General features: G+C 32.0%; 2 protein-coding genes across 3 annotated transcripts; both read left to right on the forward strand.

Annotated features, from left to right (window-relative positions):
* The first annotated feature begins 416 nt into the window (after positions 1 to 416).
* Positions 417 to 9,944, forward strand: LOC111701612 (protein no-on-transient A). Its single transcript, XM_023472976.1, has 7 exons — positions 417 to 1,098; positions 7,399 to 7,482; positions 7,676 to 7,746; positions 7,916 to 8,009; positions 8,504 to 8,632; positions 9,092 to 9,332; positions 9,649 to 9,944. The coding sequence occupies exons 1-7, from the start codon at positions 1,066 to 1,068 to the stop codon at positions 9,825 to 9,827; spliced, it is 831 nt and encodes a 276-aa protein (XP_023328744.1). The 5' UTR covers positions 417 to 1,065; the 3' UTR covers positions 9,828 to 9,944.
* LOC111701613 (uncharacterized) lies at positions 9,928 to 18,211 on the forward strand. 2 transcript variants are annotated; one of them, XM_023472977.1, is made up of 8 exons: positions 9,928 to 10,004; positions 12,271 to 12,367; positions 13,340 to 13,390; positions 13,457 to 13,528; positions 14,286 to 14,322; positions 14,625 to 14,674; positions 15,742 to 15,832; positions 18,014 to 18,211. In XM_023472977.1, exons 2-8 carry the CDS (start codon positions 12,314 to 12,316, stop codon positions 18,133 to 18,135), a joined length of 477 nt encoding a protein of 158 aa, XP_023328745.1. In that variant the 5' UTR covers positions 9,928 to 10,004; positions 12,271 to 12,313; the 3' UTR covers positions 18,136 to 18,211. The 2 variants fall into 2 exon arrangements, with proteins under 2 accessions (XP_023328745.1, XP_023328746.1); XM_023472978.1 differs by having other exon boundaries at positions 9,940 to 10,001; positions 12,268 to 12,367.
* The last annotated feature ends 7,488 nt before the right edge of the window (positions 18,212 to 25,699 follow it).

Here is a 25,699-nt window from a genome sequence, read left to right on the forward strand (position 1 = left end):
GTGAAAGGTAGAGACTCGGGCCGAAATTAGGGCGTGCTGGGACATACTTTACAGTCCCGGCCCGCACTGAATCTACCCAAGGCTAAGGTTTAGAAGTTTCTACTTTCTTATCGACCTGGCTTCTTTTCCCCGCCAGTCCGGCTCATCCTAACGAAACGTACTGTCCGGCCCGGTCCAAACCTGGCCTACCTCACCCTCAATACTTTCTCCCATCTCCCCCAGCTGGCCCAAGATCCTAACTGTTTGTAGTCGAGTCGGCCATTTTGTGACATGTTCATTGAATTTCAAGCGGTGCTTGTTAAAGTTGTGAATTCTATAAGATACACTTGTTATTTTGCATACAAATATAATTTCAAATAATTGAAGGACAATATTTTATTTGAACCTACTTATATTTTCATAGAAACGACTAACAAGCCTACCGAGCTATGACGAATCCTTACTCCTCTGTGCCTCCTGTTGGAGGGGATGAACAGGACAGACCAGAGCTCGCCAGGATAGAGCTAGCCGGCTTGAAGATACTAAACGTCTGCAAAGACATCCTCTTGCAGGTGGCGCTACTGAGATCAGCCGTCGAAAACGAGAGCAGGCGATCAAATGAGTTCCGCGCTATGGAGATCAAGGAGCTGAAGGATATGCGCCAGATCATCGACAAGATGACGGTTACTGTCGAATTTCTTAAGTCGGGGCTTCCCGTCGCGACCGCCTCGCACGGGACCGTCGAGTGAGCCTTCCCTCAGAGGCCTCAGAGCCGCTGCCGAGGGAGACAGGGGGATGGTATTAACGCTTTAAGGGCGCTTTTTCGGGTTGCTTCCTTATTTAAGAAACTTATATTTTCAGAAACAAAACACAAAAAAATGGCGGCGGTTGAATCCAAGCCAGCTATGGAACCTAAACCTTTAATGGGCCGAGGGGGTCGTGGTGGACCAATGGGAGGTCGTGGTGGACCAATGGGAGGTCGTGGTGGACCTATGGGAGGACGTGGGGGACCTGGAGGTCCTATGGGAGGACGTGGAGGACCTATGGTAGGTCGTGGAGGCGGTGGAGATAGAGGAGGTGGACGTCATGAGAATGGAGAGGATAGAGGAGGACGAGGAGGTAGGAAAACGTCTATTTTATCATTAACGATAAAATTGAAATCTTTAATACATTTCTGAACAAAAGGTTTTTTCTTAGTTGAAGATTTTTGAACCTCCTCTCTCTTGCCCCCCTATCAAATTTGCATTCGCGAAATGTATTTAACTAATTGGTAATTTCCCAGAGAACGATTTTTAGGGGTCCAAAAATCGTTCTCAAGGATAGACCCGATATTCTTATATTTTGATCTGAATTTTGATATGGCTAATTCTAAGATTCTATTTATAAAATTATTTTATTAAACTAGTTAAATTGTCCTTGTGAATGATTATTTCTCTATTTTCTCATCGCAAGTTAAATAGAAAAAATTAATCACAGATATGACTAAAGCAAGTCTAATTGACAATCTGTATGTATAAAAGACTATATCTTCGTATAATAAAATTTTCTTTTAATCTAGGAAACCCATTTCCACTATCACCCCCCTTCCCATATATGAGTTTCTCGAATTGATTTGCCTCTGAATAAAAAGCTTTTTATGTAAACCACCCCTTCCCCGGTCAGGAAAACATATTTTTCTCATGTTCAATAGAAGATATTGTGCAGAATTCAACTTGTCTAGTTTAATTACAACGGAGGGATGGTTAACCATATCTTTATAACGCAGTTTAACAAACTGCCGTAAATAAATTTTTTTTTCTGGGAACAAAACTTAAAACCTATTTATAAACGTTTTAGAGAGTCTGATTTTCTGTTATTGTTGCTTAGAAGGATTATTTTATTACAATTAAACATAAAAAATAAAAGTGATTATTTCATCTTAATTATTATACACAGTTCACCAAGTGAAACTAAAGTTTTATTACGTATTAAGAACAGAAAATGAAAAAAACTCTCTAGTGTTCTCCAACCAACAATTTTTATTCACTTGAATAGGGGAAAATAATGTTTATTTGGGTTATTAAGTATTTAAAATGATCAAGAAAACTTGTCTCTTTATGTTCAATTTTTCATTTCCCCCAGATNTCCCTCCTGGGAGTGTGCGATTAAAAAAAATAAACACCCTGAATTTATGATGTCCAATGCAATGTCTTTATTCGCCAAATGTTTTTGACCACCAAATCTAATGAATACTAAGTTTTTCACTCTGAATATTATTAACAAATTTTCCAGGGAAAAAACCCATCGTCATTACATGACATAATTAACAAGTTATGTTTTAGGTTTTTAGGAATGATTGGTAAATGATAATACAATATTAGAGTTAGAACATAATCTTTAAATACTAATAGATATAATATAAATAAAGCTGGAACATTTAAATTTACGGATTAAGTAAATAAAATTGTCCCGTTTTCAAGTTGATTACTGTTACCAAAAAATACAAAAAGAGGGAAAAATTTGCATTATTTTTAACATGTTTCATTGAAAGTTTGCCTTAAATTACTTTTCCAAATCAACTGTTTCTGTGAAAGCCGCTTAATCACGACAATTTTTAATTTTTTATTCTATTTTACTCCTTCATTTAGATCTAGTTCCTATGCAAATGCAACACAAACACTGAACATCTATTATCACTAGAATTAATTCCTTTTAAACCCTTGTCAAATTGTTTTCCCCAAAATAACTAAACTAGCTTTGTTTTAAAAAATATCCGGTAGAAATATATATACATTATTTAAATCATTTATCAACAGATTCCATTTCATATAATTATCTCAACTATTTAATTTGATGCGTACAAAATAATAATAAATATTAAAACTTACCTTTCCTGTAACAAACTCATAAATATTTAGTTTTTTTAGATTTTTCGTAGGTTTCTGATGCAGAGCTTGTGGATAATTTTTTATGTTTTTCATCTACCGGGGTTTTTGATGAAGACTTTAAAATTATTTTGAGTTATTCAGAATATAGGTGGATATTTTCATTTCATATCTGCTACCAAAATTTACGGATATTACCCTAATACCATAAGTTTATTTGTTTCAAAACGTTCCATCTTTATCATTTTTGCACTAAGAAAAAATCTCATTTGGTATGGAACAAATTATTTACCACAAGAACCTCCACTAGGTATTAAGAAGAGAGTTAATTAGATTATTTTGTTAACTGAATTTTAAGGTGGAATGAATAAATGTTTAGGAGAAACCTATTCCACTGATCGAATAATGTTGGTTTGCGAAATATCGAATATCTAATAAATACCAAAGGTTGGGTTGTTGGAAATATTTTACAGAAATTTCCTTTGTTCATGTAATTTAGACTAAGTATTACACAAAAAAAATATTATTTTCAAGCTTCATCCTTTTTTGTCCTGTTAAACATCATCCTAAACTTTTTATTCGTTTTTTCCTGTTTATAAACATCGCCCTAAAACTTATTTTTGTCCTGTTGAAAACATTATCCAAAAAATTACCATCCATTTTTGTCCTGTTTGTATACATCATCCTAAAACTTCCTAAATTTTGTCCTGTTATAACATCATCCAAAACTTTCTAGTCATTTATGTCCTGTTTATAATCAAATCCTAAAACTGTACATCCATTTTTGTCCTGTTTATAATCATAATCCTAAAACTTTTTTTCCCTTTAATAAACACCATCCAAATTCTATCAATTTTTGTCCTGGTTATAAACATAATCCTGAAATTTTCAATGCATTTGTTTCTTTGAAATTCCCACTTATGTGGACAGTCTAGGAACACGTAAAAAGAACTTATAAACAAGTTCTTCAAGGTCAGTTGTCCTGTGTACTTCCAAGTAACTTCCATTAAAAAGAAAAAAGAAGGGGTATGCCCGACTCACAACGTTACCTTGACAAGTAAAACCGTTATCTAAACATTAATGTGAAAGATGTATTATTCGTTCTGTATCTGATAAAGGTTTTAAGGGTACCTTTGAGAATCCAGCACTCCCCTAAACAGTAGCTAACATAACGATTATATTACAATTAGTAACTCCAAACATAAATTTTTAATTTTTTTACTTCTACTAAAGTTACTTAATGAACTGTATATTAAAGGGAGTGTTCAAGAAAAATGAAAGGGTATAGGCTTACGCCAAAAAATTAGCGCTTTTGATCACTGCCAATCTTACTTTCTATCTGTAGTGTCTATAAGAAGAAAATTGTTTAACTACTCAAACCAAAGAACGTACGAGTCCATACAAATTTAGAAAGTTGAAACATTTAACTCGGATCGTAAAAGATCAATTTAATTCCTAAAAAACATTCAGATCTTACAACCAATAATCATCGATTATTTTTCGACGCATTCGTATATAGTTGATATTTCATAATATTTTTTAATTTTTATGATCTGAGTTACTTTTGAAAATATTTATTCCTGTTTCGGATCTTTGATAATGAAGACGACATTTTCATATTATCCAGAAATTTTCGAAAATTCAGCGTCAGCGAAGTATTATTTAAAAAAAACAGAATCAAAACTATTATGAAATATTTACTTTTTACGAATGCGTCGAAAAATAATCGACGACCATTGTTTCCAATATCTGAATGATTTTTTCGGAATTAAATGATTTTTTTAAGGCCTAGTGAAAGTTTAACTCCAAATAATAGCAAATAAAACGTTTTTAATAGATATGGATATGAATATTTCAACCCTACCACCTTAATTTTTTATTATGGAAATCTAAAATTACTGGGATAACTGAAAATTGTGGGAATGTAGAATTGGACCGTTATGAAGAAGGGGGGGGGGAGTAGGTAGAGGGAGTGTGAATCGTTAATACGTTCCATTAAACCTAGGCCTTAAAAATATTGTTTATTTGGTGTATAAACATCTAGTTTACTTTATAAAGATGAACCTACAATTAATATTTCGAAATCTATTCTAATGAATAAACTATCTTAATTTAACTCTTCACTCCAATACAGAGGTTCCATTAATCCTAGTGGTTATTGAACCCTCTGTATAATGAAGACTGCGCAAGCTATTGATAACCTGAACTGGTTAGTGCTCGATTCTTTAAAGTGCAAAAGTTCTACTCTAGTGTAACAAAACCCTATATTTCTGTGTTTTTCTCATTTAGATATACATAATGTGAATATATATACACATCCTTATTAGATATCTAATCTAAACCCTGTATAGAAGATTGATCAGATTGTTAATATGACTAGACAGATATATTGATTAAACCATAAACTGTGTAATTGAAAGGAAGAGATCATTTGGTACAAGTATGACAATATTTATAACTTGGAGCGCTTCGTGTTTCTTCTTAGTCATGTTTACTAATAGGTTTTAAATAAAAAATGTTCAGTAAGTTGGTCTATAATCATAAGTTGTGCAAAAAACCATTGCAGGGCCGCAACTTGGAAGGAACAAGTGCCCGTCCGGTAAACATTTTTATTGGTTACATTTGGACAAACAAGGCAACTTTATAAATAGAACAGGGCTTTACCCCCAAGTATCAATATTTTGTTTTTTCAAAAACTTTGTTTTTTCAAAAGCGATCGATTTTTTAAAAACAATCGTAAAAACGGACGCAAATCGTTTTTATAAATCGCGTTTTCAAAAACGATCGTCAACTTTTTTCTTAATGTTCAAAACGAGTGGGTCGTTTTTAAAAGCAATCGTTTTTTTCCGAAATCGAAACGAACGTTTTCAATAACGATTAACAACTCTATACAAAAACTTTGTTGATTGTGAAGAATAAGTTGCAAACTGTAAAACCAGTGTGAATGTGAAGTAATGTATTTGTTTATGTGAAGTGTGTGTTATTGATGGTGTGTATTGTGTGAAATTCTAAATTGGGGGGAGGGGGGGATGTTTACTTTAGATTATTTGCATTTGTATATTAACATCTTCCATCTTGAATATATGTTATCATTTACACATGACGTATTAAATCTAATTATGCAAGTTTTCTTTAAAATGTAACATTTGTAAATTGTAATTTAAACCAGTCAATTTGTGACGATAGAAACACATGCATACTTTATAAACCGATATAATTGACATACTAGGTTTTTTCCATACCCTTTCACTTTTCTAGCCCCCCCTCCCTCCCCTTTATCATTGTAACTACTCAAAAATTATTAAATGCATCCCGTGTAAATTGTAGTTATAACTCAACAAAGCTCCAACAACTTTATAATTAAATTTTTATACTCCTTAATGTTAATTTCCTAGTACAATACTCTTAATCATCAAACTACCATTATCCTTAATTCCCAACCATCTACCTTTAATCCAAATATATTGTGTAACAAACCTTTATTCTGAAACTTAACATAAATATGTAAATATTTAGATGTACACACTTAGTTCTGGTCGAAAATTGTCTTGTTGAAAAAAAATTCCTATAAAAAATTATTACTTAATCTAATCAGTGAAGAAGAAAAAGTCGGAATCAAATTGCATCTTCTTAGAATCCGGCTCGATCATAGAGGTTAGATTTCGACTTATTAAGTTATGATCCGGCTTTATGAGCAAAGACCCTGGCTGTAATAGCATATAACCTGGCTCAAAGAGCATAGACCCTGGCTCAAAGAGCATAGATCCTGACTCAAAGAGCATAGACCCTGGCTCTAATAGCATAGAACCTGGCTCAAAGAGCATAGAACAATAATGAGGAAGTACCTGGCTCACGGAGCTGTGAAGAAAATAAAACACATATCTCAGGATTAATATATCTAGTCAATCTATCTTAAATCTTAAACTTAAAATTGATGCCCCTAATATAAATCCCATAAATCATTTGAAAAATATGTAAATTCTAAATAGTAAATACTTCAAACTCCGCCCTCTGTCCTAAGGAACTTGACATAAGCGTAGAACAGCACTATATAGAGCCAACCGTTCAAAACTATTCCCGCGCACGCGAATATCTATAAGTCTTCATTAAATGTATTCTCACAATGTCAAAGAAAATTCGTAATTTCACATTTAAATTGATCAAGAAGTATCTCGATTTTCTGAGTTAAAAAATTGACATTTTAAGATTACATCATTCTCAATCTTAACCTGAACAAATTGAAGGTTTTACATTTGTAGAGATATGATTATGTTTACTTATTGGAGGGGGGGGGGGGGGCTCATTATATATTGGAAAGATTTGAGGGGCATGATTGATACAAAAAAAATTATCCCAATGAAAAAAATTATTCAGAGTTTTTTTAAGATTAATACAGCGAAGAGATATTATGTAATGCTTACCGTAGCAAATATCACTCTTTCATTGTAATCTCATCAATATATTATTTGTTTTCACTTTGTAGAATCTTCAATCTGTTCTAGGTTTATTCTGCCCTAGTTCCCAGAATATTGTGATTAATCTATAAATTATTCAGGTCGGACCTAGGTTCGCTGACCCAGGAACTTTTGAATGTGAATACGGAGAGAAATGGAAACAGCTTTATGAAATGAAGAAACAGGTAAATTTCTCCTCTAAATCATTGAATAATTAATCGTCAGCACAGACATTAAGGTCCTCAGAGGTAAAATTTTATAAATTACACTAGTCCTCTCGGCCACAGACTGTGCCTTACCTAGATCTAATTCTTTTTACTATTCACTTGTTTATTGTTTAGTAAGATTAGTTTGTTCAAAGAAATATTTCTATTTTAGAAGCTGGAAGCTTTGGATCGTGAGATGAAATTAGAGGAAGATAAACTTATTGCACAGATGGAGTATGCTAGGTATTTTCTACAATGATGAAGGGGATGGGGGAGGTTGGAGGACCGGCTTTATGTTACATCATTGTTAAGCATCGCGAGTTTGTTAATTTTGTATGATTTAAAAATTTGAGAAATGAATAACTAACGTTAAAATGTCGAAATGCCTGAAGAAAATCTTTTTTCATGATAGGTACGAACATGAGACAGAAACCCTCCGACAGCAACTACAGCAGAGAGAACAGGAGAGGGAGAGAACAAAGAGTATGTGGGAACAGAAAGAGATGGTTAGTTTTTATATCTATTAAAGAGCCATCTCTAGTTCCCGGTTGAAAGTAGTAAACTGAAAACATCTGCTTTTGAAAATGAATGGTCTTTACATTGAGATTGAGTAATGAATTTAAAAAAATTGGATGAGAGGATGTATCCTTGTTAACTCCGTTTGTTTTTAAGACATCTATTTAACAAAGCTAGCTCTTCGCGAATATGTATATATTTGTGTATACATATATATATATAATATATATGTATATATAATTGTATATATATATATGTTAGTTATAGCTGGCCAAACAGCTGGACCTAATTGGCTGATATTTTTTGAGGGAACCCATGAGAGTAACAAATTATCAAAAAAAAATATAAATCTAATATGTTTCAATTAATTTTTTCTTCGTAAATTAATTTTTGTTAATTCCACGGGCAGTGCCGGGCACTTCATTTAGTAGTATATGAAACCATATACCTTTGTTATGTTTATTTAAACTCTGCATATCTGCAGGAGATGGGACGTATGTTGAGTATGGAGCAGCAGAGAAGAGCTGAGGAGGAGAAGATGATGATTGACAGGATGCAGAGACAGGATGATTCTATGAAGAGAAGACAGGAGGAGAACAATCTCTTCATGCAGGTAACCTTATACACTTCAAATAATTTGATTTAAACCTAAAAGTTTTCTTCCCTTTTTATTGTACTGACAGAAAAAATAATTTTCATATCTTAAAAATTCCTCAAATGGTTGCACCCCTGCTTTTCCCGTAATCCAGAGCTCATCTAAAAAAAAGATCCTCTTAAAAATGAGATCATCTTAAAAAAGAGATCCTGTTAAAAAAGAGATCCTTTCAAAAAAGAGATCCTTTTAAAAAAGATCCTTTTAAAAAGATCCTTTTTAAAAAAGAGATCCTTTTAAAAAGAAATTCTCTTAAAAAAGATTCTCCTAATAAAAGAGATACTCTGAAAAAAAGAGATTCTCTTAAAAAAACATTCTCTTAAAATAATAGATTCTCTTAAGAGATTCTCTTAAAAAAAAGAGATTCTCTTAAAAAAGAGATCCTCATTGAACCTTTCATTTTTGTATTCTATTAATTAGGCTCAAGAAATGAACCAAATGCTCGATGGTCCTGACGTACGACGTGGAATGGGAGGCGGTATGGGCGGTGGCATGGGAGGTATGGGTGGTGGCATGGGAGGTATGGGTGGAGGAATGGGAGGAGGCATGGGCGGCGGTATGGGTGGAGGCATGGGCGGTGGTATGGGAGGAGGAAGAGGAGGTATGGGAGGAGGCCGAGGCGGAATGGGAGGATTCAATGAAGGATTCAGAAATAGTAGAGGTACGGTATATTATAACAATATATTTTCTATTTCTTTTTTCATGAAAATTGTGTATATTTTTTAGAATTGAATGCTACTTATAATTTGGAAAAAAAAATGAAAAATTGGGCATCAAAAGGAATTTTTTCGTTCTTTTTGATACTTCTTATAAAAATTCAATATCGTTCTCAACTCAGCTCCGAGGAATTATATATGAATTCTGGGGAAAATTTATGTTCAAAAGAGAGGAATTATTTTTAGAGAAATATGTTAAAGATTATCAAAACCAATTAGAATTTTTAAACTTAGTTCCTGCTTGATTGTTGTTCTGATTAGGGCGGGACGAGGAAGATTTTGCAATGTCCCGAGGTGGGCGTGGCGGTATGGACATGGGAGGACGAGGCGGTATGGGCGGCGGACGAGGCGGAGGTATGCCCATGGGAGGTAACCCCCGCCGACAGTTTGACGGCGGTATGAACGAGGGACCTGGAGCCAAGAGAGGAAGACGGTTTTAAGCATTTTGTAATCTCTCGAATTATTTAGTTAAAATGTGACGGTGTATTTGTATGCTGCTAATTTCTGTATATATTTGTAATTACGTGTCTAGAAACATATTAAACGATTAAATTTCACTTAATTTTCATTTTCCTCATTTCAGAAGAGAATGCTGTAGCATCTGAATCTAATTATAGGAAAGTGTATATTTCGTCTTGATTCAAGAAATTCACAATGCTAGCTGCAGCTATAATACTAACACGGTTGCATTATTGTACTATCTTGATTATTGCAAGGCTGTTTGATCACAACTCATGAACCCAGAACCCTTTCGATTGATTAATCTCAATTTTTATTAGAACTTGGTCAAATTTAAAATGTGCTTAACTTGGTAAGAAAGTTTGAAATCGAGGATATTTAAAATAAGTTTCCAGAGGCCGAATTTTAAGGATTTGAGCCGCGGCTTAATTATGGTTGGATTCACTCTTTTCACTTAAAATTGTATCAAATGTTTCAAGATTTAAGCCGGCGCTCAATTCAAACCGGGTTTTGGCAGATTAAAGCCGCTACTTAAATTCTTTAAATTCGACCACAGGTTAAGATAGGGTTTAAGCTAGTAGCTATTTCTAAATACAGAATAGAACTCTAACTTGACCATGTAAAAGAAATTGCGTTGAAGGGGGTAAACTAAATATTTTGAAACTTTCGTCACTTTAATCGACCTTGCTCTCCATAAAAAGGAAACCCAATTGTCAAATCTTTTCGACTATTTTGTATTTGGTTAATTTTAGTTGACGTACAGAGCGCTCCATATGATATTAAATTATCTTTAATCCTTAGCGCCAAAGTACGCACATAATGCTAAACAAATCTTGTATTTTCTGCAAAAAAAAACTTCTCTTAGCCTTATTAAATTTTTCAAAATTATTCATTTTTCTTAAATTTTCCGATTTGTCCTCAAATCGTAATTTAGACCCATTGACGCGGTCTAATTTGATGTGGACACCCTGTATACTCTCGTTGAAAATTTTTCCAGAGAGGGTCAAATAGAGGAAAACAGTTGAACCAAGAAAATCTCAGTTAAATTTTGAAAACCTGAAAACATTTCGATTTTGAAAACGAATTTGATTCAAAAAAGAAAATCGAATTTTTTATCCTATGTAANATATTATCCTCAACAAATTTCAGCCAATTTTGTCTACTATTTAAATGATAATTTACAGGGATGCAAACAAAGTTGTGAATTTTTAAGTCGCTCATTTTTTCATGAAAAACATCTAAAAGAACTTGTTTGAACTAAAAGTTAAAATAAAAGTTGGGAAAACCCGTACATAGATTTGTTAAAATAATTGAAAGACAATTATTTAAAGTTGTTCTTTGTTGCGAATTCTTTTTTTAATACTTGGTTCTCACAACGTACTTTCAGAGGTTTATAAATCCCATAGTTAATAAAATCACTGTCCATGTGCTTAAAAATCTGCACAGTCCCTTTAATATTTAGTTTTCAGCTCACGTTCCATAGGTTGGGAAAATTTGACTAGTAGACATATTCTTCTGTTCCTTCTGTCAAATATTTCAATATTTAAATGATCTAATTTTATCCCTGTAGTATTGGATGATGTCCGCCTGCCAAATTGTCAGATATGCGCCGCTAGGAATTCAAATTTTGTATTCATGTTTAAAATAGAAGCAACTATAGTATAAATAAATTTATACTTCATTATGTTAATGGCGACAAATTAGGAAAATTTGGGAGTTAATTATTATTTTTAACTTCTCTTAAGAATACATATCTATTTGCAAGTATTGTACTGTATCATTCATGAAGCTTTTGTCTTAAAATTTGCTGTTTGATAACTACCTTATCAGCTGGAAGATCTCTTCATTCTGTTACAGGTGTCTTGCATGGGGCGGACTCCCCCTAAAGTTTTAACCATTTTGACTTAAAAAGGACTATTGTAACATTGAAAATTATTAGGAGTCAATACATATATTAAATACGCTTTTAGTTCATTAATGTATTTTAAAGGGGGTAAAGGCAAAAAAGATTAATCCCTCTTGGATTCATTAATCATTAATAATGATAGGAAAATGTCATATGCGGACGGCTCCATGCATGACACCGGCTCTGTACATTTTAAAACTTTTTTTGCGGATTTTCCTGAATCCAGTGGTAGATTTTTGATTTCAGATACTACTAATCCTCAAGCTTCTCGTAACATCAAATTTCGCATAAGAAAAAAATAAGTTTTATTTTTTAATTTTGCTTTTCTCCTCTTAACAATTAACACTTATTTTCCTTTAGTTAAAATTTAGGATTAAAAATTTTCGGTATAATAACGGGGGATTGGGATTACGTTAATATAGAGAATTAACGCTTTGGTTTGTCGTCACTTACTGCGGTGATTTTATGAGCTAATTGAACAAAATAAGTGTAGTTTGAGTGAAATATTACTTTCGTAGAATAATCTTGTGAAGAATAAAGAGACTGAAGGCTGAATTCAAGATGGTGAATCTAACAAATATTGCGGCTGCTCGTCTCTCTCCAACTCTTTTCAGGGTAAGATCCCGGGTTCAATATTTTTCTAGGCAGCGCTTAGGATCGGGATCCGTTGGTTTACTGGCTCCGGATCCAAGGAGCAAAACATCAACCAAATACTGCAAAAAAAAAAATGATTGCACTTTGTCAAAGCCTTAATCTGAACTGTTGAGTAAAGAGATAGATTAGCAAAAATTTCCTAATAAATGGCTTATCAAGTTTTAGCGAAAAGAAAGAAAAGAATTCATTTTTTTATTTCTACAATTGTTTAACAAGTAGGCAAAACCTAAAGAAATATTCATTATTTGAATCTGGATCCGGATCCATTTTTTCAAGTTCGGATCCATGATCCGGATCCGCATCAAAATTAAAGGATCATAAGCACTGCTTCTAGAACGGAAGTAAAAAAGATTGAAATCAACTGTTGAAAGGGAAACAAAAAGCAAAGAAAATGAATTAAAAAAGGGTTTACAATGAACAGGATACGAAGATATAATTCAATGGAACTACGACATCCTAACATTAAATTAATTAACATTTTATGCTAGATACTAAAAATAGAAGAATTGTATGAATAAGAAAATAAACCATGTGACACAATAAGATTAATAAGGGGTTTAAAAATAAAAATTTAATCGTTGAATGCGATTTCTCCCACCCGTATAATGGCTTGGAGAATTTCCCCAAATTTCTTCAAATGCAGTGAAAAAAAATAAGAAAAAAAGTTAAACCTTCTCAAAAATGTCTTCTGTTGGAGGATTAAATGGTATTTAAGGAGGGGCTATTTAATATTCACTGATCTGAACAGTGTCCGAATTTAATGAATTTAAGCCGCGGCTTAAATCTGCCAAAACTCGGTTTCAATTGAGCGCTGGATTAAATCTTGAAAAATTGAATACAATTTTAAGTGGAACTAACCATATTTGAGTTGTGGCTTAAAAAGTAGCGGCTGAGATTCTTTAAATTCGGCCTCAGGATATTTTCTTTGCATAGAGAGCTGATGATATCCATGGCAGGCCAGGGTTTGGGAGGAAAAATATCCAGGTACAAATATTTCAATGTATAAGCCATAATTTCTTTTTATTGGAATTAATTATACTTTTTTTTCAGGACCATCAAGTCCCCTACATTGAGAGAACGCCTCTTGCACTTAAAAATAATGTCAGTTTAAAGTCTAGTAAGGTACATGTATGATTTTTCTTACTTTTAAACTGATTTTGTAAATAGTTTTTCCGAGCACTTTACGCCCGTTTTCTAGAAATAATGTTAGAGTTTAACTGTTTTTAAGCCGCTATTTTTCATGATACTATAGAAAAAACTAAAATATTCGAGGATTTTCTTTTTTAATTTGGTTTGGTGGATTTAAAAATAGTAAATGCCGTCCTCGTGTTGGAAGGTGAACACTTGATTTTCTTCTGAATCCTCTCTTTTTGGTAATAAACGTTTAAAGTTACGTTTGATGACAAATTAAAGATACGAAGCTATATCGATTGGACTAATTAATATCCGATTGAACTTTAGTCAGCTGTTCACAAGCCAGCTTTTACAGCATTTAAACAAATATAAATTTAACGATGTTAATATGAACTTATTAAAAAACATAATTTATCACATTCGAGGACTTTAGTCCTATTGAACGTTAGTCTTAATAAACATTTATTCAAAACTTACGTTCGGTCAATCGATCCTTGGTCCAATTGATGTTACACCACAAATGCGGAAAAATTAAAAACCGGGTTTTCAAAAGTTTAGGATCGCATCTCTAGAAAAAAATCTTAAGACTAATGAATAAGCAGAGATGATAAAGCATTAATCTCTTCTTTTTCTTAATCTCGAGATTAAATGAAGCTTTTTCTCCACATTGTTATTAATCTCCAGATTAATTACCCGATCGGGATTAAGGATTTCAGCTCAGGTTTATAACAATGCTATGTTTTAGGATCGTAAAAAAGCATGTTTTGAGGAGATGATGGAAGGTAAACATTGTGCTCCTAACAAGGAAAATCGGAAATATTTTGATTTTTGTCAATATTCAGATAAACGTCGTAATTTTGTATGATACACGTACTAGATCATAACTAATAATTGTCCTCAAAAAAAAATGTAAATTTTTTCCTGGTTTCCTTTTTCGAATTTCTGTTGTTTCTCACCTAAACTTTTTTTCTGTTTTTTAGACTAATAAACCTACATTTGTTGATACAATTTAATCTTTAAAAATAAAAACACAAAGAATCAAATTCAAGAAAATTTAGAAGTTCTTATTAAATAATTTATTTAGTTATCTCCTGCATGAGTAAATACGATCAGAATCAGTCAATGTGTGGAAAGGTAATTAATATTAGTTTTGGTGTCATTTGACTTAGATTTAGAAGTCATAGATATGGTGTCTCTAAAAGTTTGATTAAGTGAGTGACTGACTGACTGACTGACTGACTGACTGACTGACTGACTGACTGACTGACTGACTGACTGACTGACTGACTGACTGACTGACTGACTGAAGTGGTTTTCTTCCTCAATATATACTGATTGATTGATTGATTGATTGATTGATTGATTGATTGAGAGTATAGTTAATGAGACAACAAGTTCATTGGTTTGCCGTTCAGTTAATTGGGAAAAATATAAGTTGATAATTTGATGTTAAAAAAGTGTTCAATTGGTGGATTGTTATGATGTTTTATTGGGTCGATTGTTTTGTTCGATTGGTTGATTGTTATGATGGTTTATTGAGTCGATTCTTTTCTTCGATTGGTTGATTGTTATGATGGTTTATTGCGTCGATTGTTTTGTTCGATTGGTTGATTGTTATGATGGTTTATTGGGTCGATTGTTATGTCATTTATTTATTCATTCAAGCGTTATTTTGTTGACACATAAATTTCTTTATTGGTTAATAATTATGTGGTTTCAGGTTGGGTGACTGGTTGATAGATCGTCTCATTAATTAATTGATTAATTAGTTGATTGATAGATTTGTTATTTGATTGATTGATAGTCTAATATTTGATTGATTTTTTTGATTTGATGGATTAATATCATGAACATTTGCATCTTTCAGCAAAGAGTTCCAACAAACTTGAAAACAAATGATAATCTTTGATACCGTATTTCATCTAGAGACATAATGATGTTTAGATTTCGGATAATCATGCAAAATGAACTCAATTCCAATAAAAATTAAAATTGGACTTGCTTCATTATAAAAAAGCTATTAATGAAAACTTAATAAATAATAAAATCTAATTAATCAAAGCTATTTCGAAAATTACAGCCTTCAATGCTACTCAATTCCAATTAAAATTAAAATTGGACTTACTTCATTATACTTCATTATAAAAAAGCTATTCATGAAACTTAATTAATAATAAAGCTAATTAATTAAAGCTATTTAGGAACTAACATCCTTCAATGCTTGCTTTAAGAACTTCAAGGATCAGCAAGGTGTTCTCAATGAAATAAAGAAATCTGGAACTCTTCCGACAGGTATTCTATTGTGTGTGTTTAACCTTTATCCATGTTTGTCTGTGGATAAAATCTGTTTGCGTTTGTCTGTTTTTAAAATCCATGTGGCAAATTCTGTTTTGTTTTTGTTTTTGTATTTGTCAATGTTTGTATGTGTTTAAACTATGTATGTTTGTCTGTCCTTAAACTCTCTTAAAGTTTGTCTACGTTTAATCTTTCTATGTTTTCTGTGTTTTAACTTTCTATGTTTATCTGTCCTTAAACTCTCTTAAAGTTTCTCTGTTTTAACTTTCTATGTTTGTCTGTGTTTAACCTTTCAATGTTCTCTGTTTTAACTTTCTATGTTTGTCTGTGTGTAACCAATCTATGTTTGTCTGTGTTTAACCTTTCTATGTTTGTCTGTGTTCAACTTTTCTATGTTTTCTGTGTTTAAACTATTCTATGTTTTAACTTTCTTTGTTTGTCTGTGTTTAAACTTTTTGTCTCTGTTAAACACTCATTAAGTTTGTATGTGTTTTTTAATTCTCTTTTTTGTCTTTGTCTCTATTTTTTGTTTTTAAATTCGCTCTATTGTCAGTATTTATCTCTTTAAATGTTTGTCTGTGTTTAATCTCTCTCTATGTTGGTCTGTGGTTAAATTCCTACAATTAAACTTTTAAGTGTCTCTTTGTTGAATTAAACTCGTTTTGATTTTTCTGTAATATTTTTCTTTGTTTGTCTTTGTTTTTAACTAATTTAGTTTTTGTACTCAGATGTTTTCTGTAGTATTTTTCTATATTATCTCTCTTTCTTTTTCTGTGGTTAAATTCTCAATCTCTTGTTTTTGTTTAAATGTTCCATTTGCGTCTGTGTTTAAATTTTCATAGATGTTTTGTCTGTGTTAAAAGTTGAAACTCTCAATGTTTGTGTGTGTTTATTTCTTTATGTTTGTCTGCGTTCTCCACGTTTTTCTGTGTATAAATTCTCTATTTTTTTGTCTTATGTTTAAACGCTCCATGTTCGTTTGTTTTTAAATTCTCTATGTTTTTGTCTTATGTTTAAACGCTCCACGTTTTGTCTGTGTATAAATTTTCTATGTTTTTGTCTTATGTTTAAACGCTCCATGTTTTGTCTGTGTATAAATTCTCTATGTTTTTGTCTTAAGTTTAAATTGTCCATGTTCGTCTGTGTTTAAATTCTCTATGTTTTTGTCTAAATTTAAACGGTCCATGTTTGTCTGGGCTTAAATTCTCTATGTTTTGTCTTAGCTTAAACGCTCCATGTTTTGTCTGTGTATAAATTCTCTGTTTTTGTCTTAAGTGTAAACGGTCCATGTTCGTCTGTGTTTAAATTCTCTATGTTTTTGTCTAAGTTTAAACGGTCCATGTTTGTCTGGGCTTAAATTCTCTATGTTTTGTCTTAGCTTAAACGCTCCATGTTTTGTCTGTGTATAAATTCTCTATGTTTTTGTCTTAAGTGTAAACGGTCCATGTTCGTCTGTCTTTAAATTCTCTATGTATTTGTCTTATGCTTAAACGCTCGATTTTAGTCTTTTTTCAAAGCCTCTCGCCATGTTTTCTGTTCTCTCTTCAAATGTTTTTCTGTGTTTTAATTGTTTCGGTCATCTGTGTTTAAACACTTTCTATTTTTGAATGTTTAAAGAGATAAAGAGGAACTAATTTTAAAGAAATTGTATGGAACTTAGTAGAGAGAAATGTAGGAAAATGTTTTCCGCGAGTTTCTGTATTTTGTTTTAAATTTCGGGGTCTTTTTATTCGTATCCACTTAAGCAAATGTCTAACGTCTGAACCGATTTTTTAGGGACTTCTCACTCAAATGACTCCAAAGAGGAGATTTAATTTAGATAACATATAGAAATATTCCCTAGTTAAAGTTATAATTTGAAAATTTGAAATTTGAAAATTATTTTTAAAATTATTTTTATTGTTAAAAAAAATCCATTTTTTTTCCAGCGTGGATTCAGGATGCGGATCCGCATCAAAATTAAATGGATCCTTAGCACTGTAACGGAAATAGAAAGTTTAATAAAAATTTATAATTCTCTAATAAAAAGAATGGGGTTTACTCGAGAGAAAAACGATTTAAATCGCAATTTAGTACTTTTGTCAGGTTTTGGCTCCAAGTTTGGTTTGTAAAACTCCGCCCCTGAAGCAGCTAAGACTATGATATTTAAAAGCCCAATTTGTAAACTGTTTACTTCAGGATCTCGAGCTAAGATGAGTGGCGAGCAAATGAACCTGTACATGAAGAAATTTCAGCAAAGTTCTCGGAAAGGAGAATTTTTGCCAGATTCTGCGTATAAAAATATGTACAAGTTTAAATAAGCTTTACGTCATCCAGTTTCTTTGAGAAAATGTTTCTTTGTTACGTTTTTTAGTCAATAGATATTTTTAATGCAGACTCTAAATATTTTTTAAAAAAGACCTTACAATTTTTTGCATTAAAGATAATTTTTTAAATGCTGATAAGTTATGTAGTTAGATAAGGGAGACTAAAACTACTGCATCTTTTCGAACGTTGAATTAAGACTTAGTCAAATCTGCCATCTCTACATTTTGTGGTTTGATCAGTAGGAGTAGGGAAAATAAATATCTTTTAGGTGTAAAAGCAATAAGTATCAAGAGGAGGAAAAACCTCGAATTCTTTTTTTCTTCCCAATATCTTCTAAATCCGGGCCTGGGGGGGGGGTCTTACAAAACATATACCCATGTTGAATGTTCATTGTTCAGTGCTTAAGTATTTTAGAATCACCCCCCTCCAAATACAAATCTAGTTAAATGACATGGCCGGATGCATACAATGAGACCCAGAAAACTACTGGATTCTCGTCGTCTTAGCTTTTCTTTAAATTTGGTCAAGATATATCAGCTGTAACAAATGCAACTACACAGAAATCCGAATTAAACTTTTGCGAAATATATTCTACAATTTAATGGTTTTCAACTGTTCATTGCATTTAGGATTTTTGGTTGAGAGACACTGTATCTGTCTTGTTTGTGAATAGATTAATATCTGTCTTGTTTGTGAATAGATTAATATCTGTCTTGTTTGTGAATAGATTAATATCTGTCTTGTTTGTGAATAGATTAATATCTGTCTTGTTTGTGAATAGATTAATATCTGTCTTGTTTGTGAATAGATTAATATCTGTCTTGTTTGTGAATAGATTAATAAACATAAAACATTGGTACATTGCAATATTACGAATAATTGATATGATAATGTTTGTTTCCGATTTTAGCAAGTACCGAAAGTTTTAACAACAGATTTGTTGAAAAATATTACCAAGTGTCGTAAAATTTCACCTTGTCCTTTAACTTTACCGTACTAACTTTCTAAAACTTTTTTGTATTCATATTTAAACTATAATACACTTTATTATAATTTTTAGAAACTTACAACCTGTAGAATGTAGATCCTTCATGATATTAAACCAAGAAAACAAATTGAGAATTCAATTGTTGTAGGATATTGGATATATTAAAAATATATATAATATTTTTAATTTTTTTCAGTTGAAATATACAAAATGAAATGTTTTGATATATATTCTCCCAAGACAGCATATGTTCATGGGTCCGACCCAATCTTCAGTTGGAATAAACCTGATACTGGACACTTTTTTTACAATGATTTCACGTATTTTTACAGAATGATATAAATAATGAATGAATAAAGATAATATCAAATATCTCCGAAAAATACTTTCCATTTCCCTTCAACAGATTAGTTTCGTAGTCGTAGAACCAAGAAGAGAATAGGTTAAATAGAAGGATGGAAGTCGAGTTGGGGATGTTTACATATTTTTGAAAATATTTTAGATTTCTAACATTTATAGACGTATTGTGTTTTTTTTACAACAATATAACATTTTTAGATATTTCAGTGTTTGTAAGTATATGTATCGTGATTGAACTCTTAGGCTGCAAATACAGGGTGTGCTGCGAAACACGACAGCTAAGAGCATGGAATAGTTGATCCATGGTTAAGAGACAGGATGAAGATTGTCTTTGATCTGTGAAATAATTTAGCTAACAAGTCAGCATTTAATAACTGTCTCCGATGTCCAAATTACTTTCGAAGGTTTCAAGATTATTAACAACCAGCTTGAAAAAGGCGAATTTTACACTAAGGGTACCAATGGGTTCCCTCAAAAAACGTCAGCCAACTTGGTCGATTTATTTATACTAAAAAATAAGTCTAGAACATGTTTTATTGTGTATTAATATTGGTTATTGCTGGACACTGTGTTTCATATTATATGAGTGAAGAGCATTATTATATAGATGAGATTTTCCAAATATCCAGATATTTTGGGGGATTCACATTTCAACATTTTTCCCTTCCTCCTCGAATTCATTAGTTGTTTAACGCCAGAGATGAGGTTTTAAAAGTTTAAACCCAAGTAAAACCCAAACTCAGGCTTAGATAGAACGAGGGAGGGGGAGCCATGCGGCCATGAACCCCGCAATATCCTGTTCGAACCCCGCAGAAGCCTGCTCCAACCCCGCGAAAGCCTGCTCGGTTCAACTATTTTGACGTTTATTGGATACAGACACCCTGACAGATGAGTTAAATATATAGATACGAGATACAAAGATGAAGCAGAGCGTCTTGTATTCCTAAGTTTCTAGTCTAGAGGGGGTTGGTTCAGGTGATCAAATCTAAAAAATCTTTCAAATATTTCTAGATGATTTAGAACACATTCCTCATTTAAAATGCCTTCTTGATTTAGAACGCGTTCCTGATTTAGAACGCTCTTTTCAAAAATTTCCGTTCCTTTACAAATTGTTCCAACATTTTTAAGAACGCGTTCTATGCGGTCGTTCTTTTTTCGGAACAATGGGATCGTTTTTGATAGTTCCGTTTGTTCTTGTGAAAGAACGATCGTTCCCCTAATGACTCTCAGGGCTAAAGTTAAATAGAGCAAATTTACCAAGACAGTTTTTAAATATTGTTTATAGCGCAAATGATGCGTTTAATCTATAGATCAAATGAGGAGTGAAGTAAGCGTCGTGATCTATGAGCTTTAGAAAAAAATCGTTATAAGACTAGAGCAGATGGAAATAGAAAAAATGTCGTAGCGTCTCAGAAAAAAAATACTTTTGCCTGTATTTCAAAATACAGAATTTCTCAATGAAAACTTCAAATCCTTTTATTTAGTTTTTATTTAGCTTTTATTTTTACTTAACAAATATACAACAAACAGCAAAAAAAAACATTACAATATATTTACATATTAAAAATCATTGATATCTTTTTATTCTCATGTGTTAGGATCATCATCTATTTTATTCTTACAGGTTTGATAAAGTAAGAACAGAAAGGCGGTTAACCCACCCGCCGTACCCAAGATACTGCCTAGACAGGATATCGCCTGAAATAGTCAAATCATCATTATATACAACTAAGTTAGAACTATATCTAAATCATTTTTCTTAATTTTTAATATAACGATCACTGCAACGATGAAAAATGTTAAATTTATCTCCTGGCAAACCGGCCCGAGGTTTCTTGTATTTTCGTACATTTGTAAACTGAATAAAATATGTAAATACAGGGTGTCCCAAGGAACATGACAGTTGGTGAATATTTTAAAATGTCTTCTTCCATAATTTGTTAAGTTGTTCGATATCAAAGTCAATAATAATAAAGATTATATGGCAGTTTTACTATAGTAAAATCGATCGTAGATTGAGATATATTGGAGTAAAAGATTTTTCCAACGAATTAAACTGCAAAAAGTCTTTAAATCTTATCCAGTATTTGGAAGACGACATTCCAAACTATTCATCAACTATCATGTTTCGTGGGACACCCTGTATATGTTTGGTGAATTCGCAAATGAATACAAGATTTTTAAGTTAAATATATTTTCTTAAATTCAATTGATTAGAATTAGATTAAAATAACTGAAACCAGTTTTATACAACCGATTTTAAAAGCAGATTTTATTGTAGTTCAGAAGTTATAAGCTAGACATTTACTTAGGTAAAATACATATTTCTTAAAGAGATAATCCTAAAAAACCTAGAATTTATGAAAGGAAAGAAAATCTGCGAAACTTTAAATTGTGTACAAACAATTTTTGCTTCAATAGATATTTGCTAAATTTGTTATTAAACTATTGGAAAAGGAGGAATTGATATATTTATGTTAAGATATTTTTTCTTTTTTTTTAATTTCAAATTTTTAGAACTTTTAGAAGATTTTCAAGGTTTCTTTTTTTGAGTAATCAACTAATGCAGAAAATAATTATGATATAATTGATAAAAAGAAGAAATTAATCTAGTATTATCTTCGTGTTTTCAATTTTAAATCTTTTTTTTTGTTGTAAAACCTACATACAAAGAACATCAAAAACTTACTCATAAAAAGTATTTAACTTTCATGAGATCTGGAAGTTTTTTATTCAAATGGTTCGGAGGTATAGACATATTATCCATGCCAAATATTTACCATTATCCCTGCCAAATATTTACAATTATCCCTGCCAAATATTTACCATTATGCTTGCCAAATAGTTACCATTATCCCTGCCAAATATTTACCATTATCCCTGCCAAATATTTGCCATTATCTCTCCCAATATTCATCATTATCCATTCCAAATATTTACCATTACCCCTGCCAAATATTTACCATTATCCCTGCCTTCCAGAAAGATTGATCTTCAGGTTCTCTTTCTAAGTATTCACCAACAAAGAAGGTCGCGAATACTAAACATATTTATTTCTAAGGGAATTTTCATTTGATAAATCAAATTTTTTCATAACTATTGTCTTTTTTTTAGTATTATTATTATCAATATTATTATCTTTATTATTATTATTACCTCCTGACAGTGCTAACCAAGTAATTGTTCCTCCGCAGCCCAAGGTTCGAAGGATTGATGATGAACTCATTCTATAGCCTGCTGGTCAGATAGGGCATAGTGTACTTCACATCTTAGAATATACAAATATGTATACTTATGTGTATGTCTATGTAAACATTAAACTCATTCTCCTGCTGGTCAGATAAGGCATAATGTACATCTCATGATAAAATATACAAATATGTATATTAATGTGTATATATATGTATACAATAAACTTATTAGAATATAAATATATATGTATGTTTATTAGTATATGTATATGTATGTATATGTGGATTAAGGATAGATAGATATTATTTGATGAATAAACTAATAAATTAATAAAATGTTAGATATTAAAATAGTCCAGCTGACGTACACAAACAATGCAACCATCTCTTAGTGGCATATTTTTATAATATCGATATTCTCACTAAATTTTGAGTTTTTAAGTATTTAGTTAGAAACATTGAAAAAGTATAACTTTTTCAGGAAAAGTTCGATGCAAATCAACTTCGATTTAAATAGGTCATTACGTTTTTCCCATATTTACAGGGAAACCCTGTACACTGTATGAGTAAGACTCATATTAAAGTTTTGATTTACTGTACTTCATATTTCACCAGTGATTATCGTATGTTTTAATACTTTATATTTCAACAGTGATTAGCGTATGTTTTAGTACTTTATATTTCACCAGTGATCAGCGTATGTTTTAATACTTTATATTTCACCAGTGATTAGCGTATGTTTTAATACTTAATATTACACCAGTGATTAGAGTATGTTTTAGCTCCGATCCATGGTATACTGGAGTTAACTTTAGAATAAATCGTAAAGTTTGGTTGCGCTTCAATGAGAAAAACTACATAAACTAAAGCATTCACAGGAACAAACATGGAGCATTCCGCACAGATAATACTTAAAATTATGAATTTCAAATAAACTAACAATTTCGACTTATGCACATGAAAACCTTTAAAAGAAATACGAACTTGTAAAAAAAACTTTCAATCAATCCCAAAACATATGTGACTTTTGTTAAGTATATAATTATATTTATCATCGTTGACTAACTTAGGGTTAACCAATAAAAACAACCTGCCCTGGTTAGGCGGGTCCAAACTGTATAGTAAATTGTGATTGCTTATTCGTAATCTCATGCTTTGTAGTTGAATAAAAATATAAAAAAGAAACAATAAAACAGACTGAGTTGTATGTGACTGTATAGTGTAAAGGAAAGAAGAAAAATTACAGTTTTTTTCTTAATTTTGTATATAAAGAACCCAATTGAGTGAGTGGGCAGCAACAACTGTTTTTATAGTTTACGGGACAGCTTTCTGCCCGTGCTGGTATTTCCGTTCAATATCGATTAAAGCTAAAATTCAGGGAAAGTGCTGGTATCGGTGCATGATTAAAAATGAGTCTCCAGTTCACGCCGTAAAAATCCTTAAAAGAAACGGAATTGACTGAAAACCCGTTTTGGAAATGGGCAACCTAAAGTTTTACAGATTTGACATCGTAAATCATGATCAATATTTGTGTAAAACATGAGATATGTTGTAAAATGTAAATATTAAGCTGGAACTTTTTTCATAAACATGCTTGATCCCTCAAGTAAAGTTATTATACCCTCAGGGTATGAAGTTAACATGCTTGATCTCACTAGTAAAGTTATTATACCCCCAGGGTATGAAGTAAACATGCTTGATCCCTCAAGTAAAGTTATTATACCCCCAGGGTATGAAGTAAACATGCTTGATCCCTCAAGTATAGTTATTATACCCCAAGGGTATGAAGTAAGCATGCTTGATCCCTCAAGTAAAGTTATTATACCCCCAGGGTATGAAGTAAAAATGCTTGATCCCTCAAGTATAGTTATTATACCCCAAGCGTATGAAGTAAACATGCTTGATCCCTCAAGTAAAGTTATTATACCCCCAGGGTATGAAGTAAAAATGCTTGATCACTCAAGTAAAGTTATTATACCCCCAGGGTATGAAGTGAACATGCTTGATCCCTCAAGTAAAGTTATTATACCCCCAGGTTATGAAATAAACATGCTTGATCCCTCAAGTAAAGTTATTATACCCCCACGTTATGAAGTGAACATGCTTGATCACTCAAGTAAAGTTCTTTTAGACGAAAAAACTACGCTCCCATGTTAACTATATCTGTTAAAAAATCTCAAGGGTTATCTGTTGTCTAAGCCAGGTTAAAAATTACTTGACATGAGTTGTCTTAAGCCTATTTATTTTGCGCATATTCACTCCCATCTTAATTATTGCAGTAACATCTTTTCTCTTCTTTCTAAAAAGGATCTTATTAGAGTTCAGACCCTACAAAAAATCTGTACGTCTAGTCTGCAATAAGAGTTATAATTCTCACACTGCCCCACTTTTTAAAAAAACTGCCATAGTCCCTTTCCAAGATCTAAAACAAGTAAATGCCATCTATTTTATGTAAGAATATAGGTTAAATCGTCTGCCATCATCATTTAATAATTCATGGAGTTTGAACAGGGATACAGACCCCCAATATATGCTAAGAAATGGCGAAGACTTTGCAATTCCACGATTAAAGTACCAGTATTTAAAATCACATCCTCTTTTTTATTTTCCGAATGTATAGAATAAATTTAAACCAGTGTTTAAATATAGCATTGTTAACAGCTCAACGTTTTCCAGTAATTTAAAATCTTATTTTCTACACAAACTTGATGAAAGCTATAGCATAGATTGTAACTGTTATTTATGCACTGTTTAGTTTGCTTGTACCCAGGGTCTAAGTACAATACTTTCTTATAATATATTGCTTTGTTGTCTATTCTCCAGGTTTATTTAAGCTCTCATGATCGGACCTACACAGAACCCTAACACAAAGTTTCACCTCTCCTTCATTTTTTTTACTTTTAACGTGTCATATGCGCATAAATCTAAAGTTTTCAGGGACCTGGACAAGACAGCCAGATATTGAGCTCCCCGGGTTTCCCGGCACTGTAAAAAATCATAGAATTCATCAATGTGTTT

This window comes from Eurytemora carolleeae, unplaced genomic scaffold (assembly GCF_000591075.1).
Source record: "Eurytemora carolleeae unplaced genomic scaffold, Eaff_2.0 scaffold233, whole genome shotgun sequence".
Lineage (NCBI taxonomy): Eukaryota > Metazoa > Arthropoda > Copepoda > Calanoida > Temoridae > Eurytemora > Eurytemora carolleeae.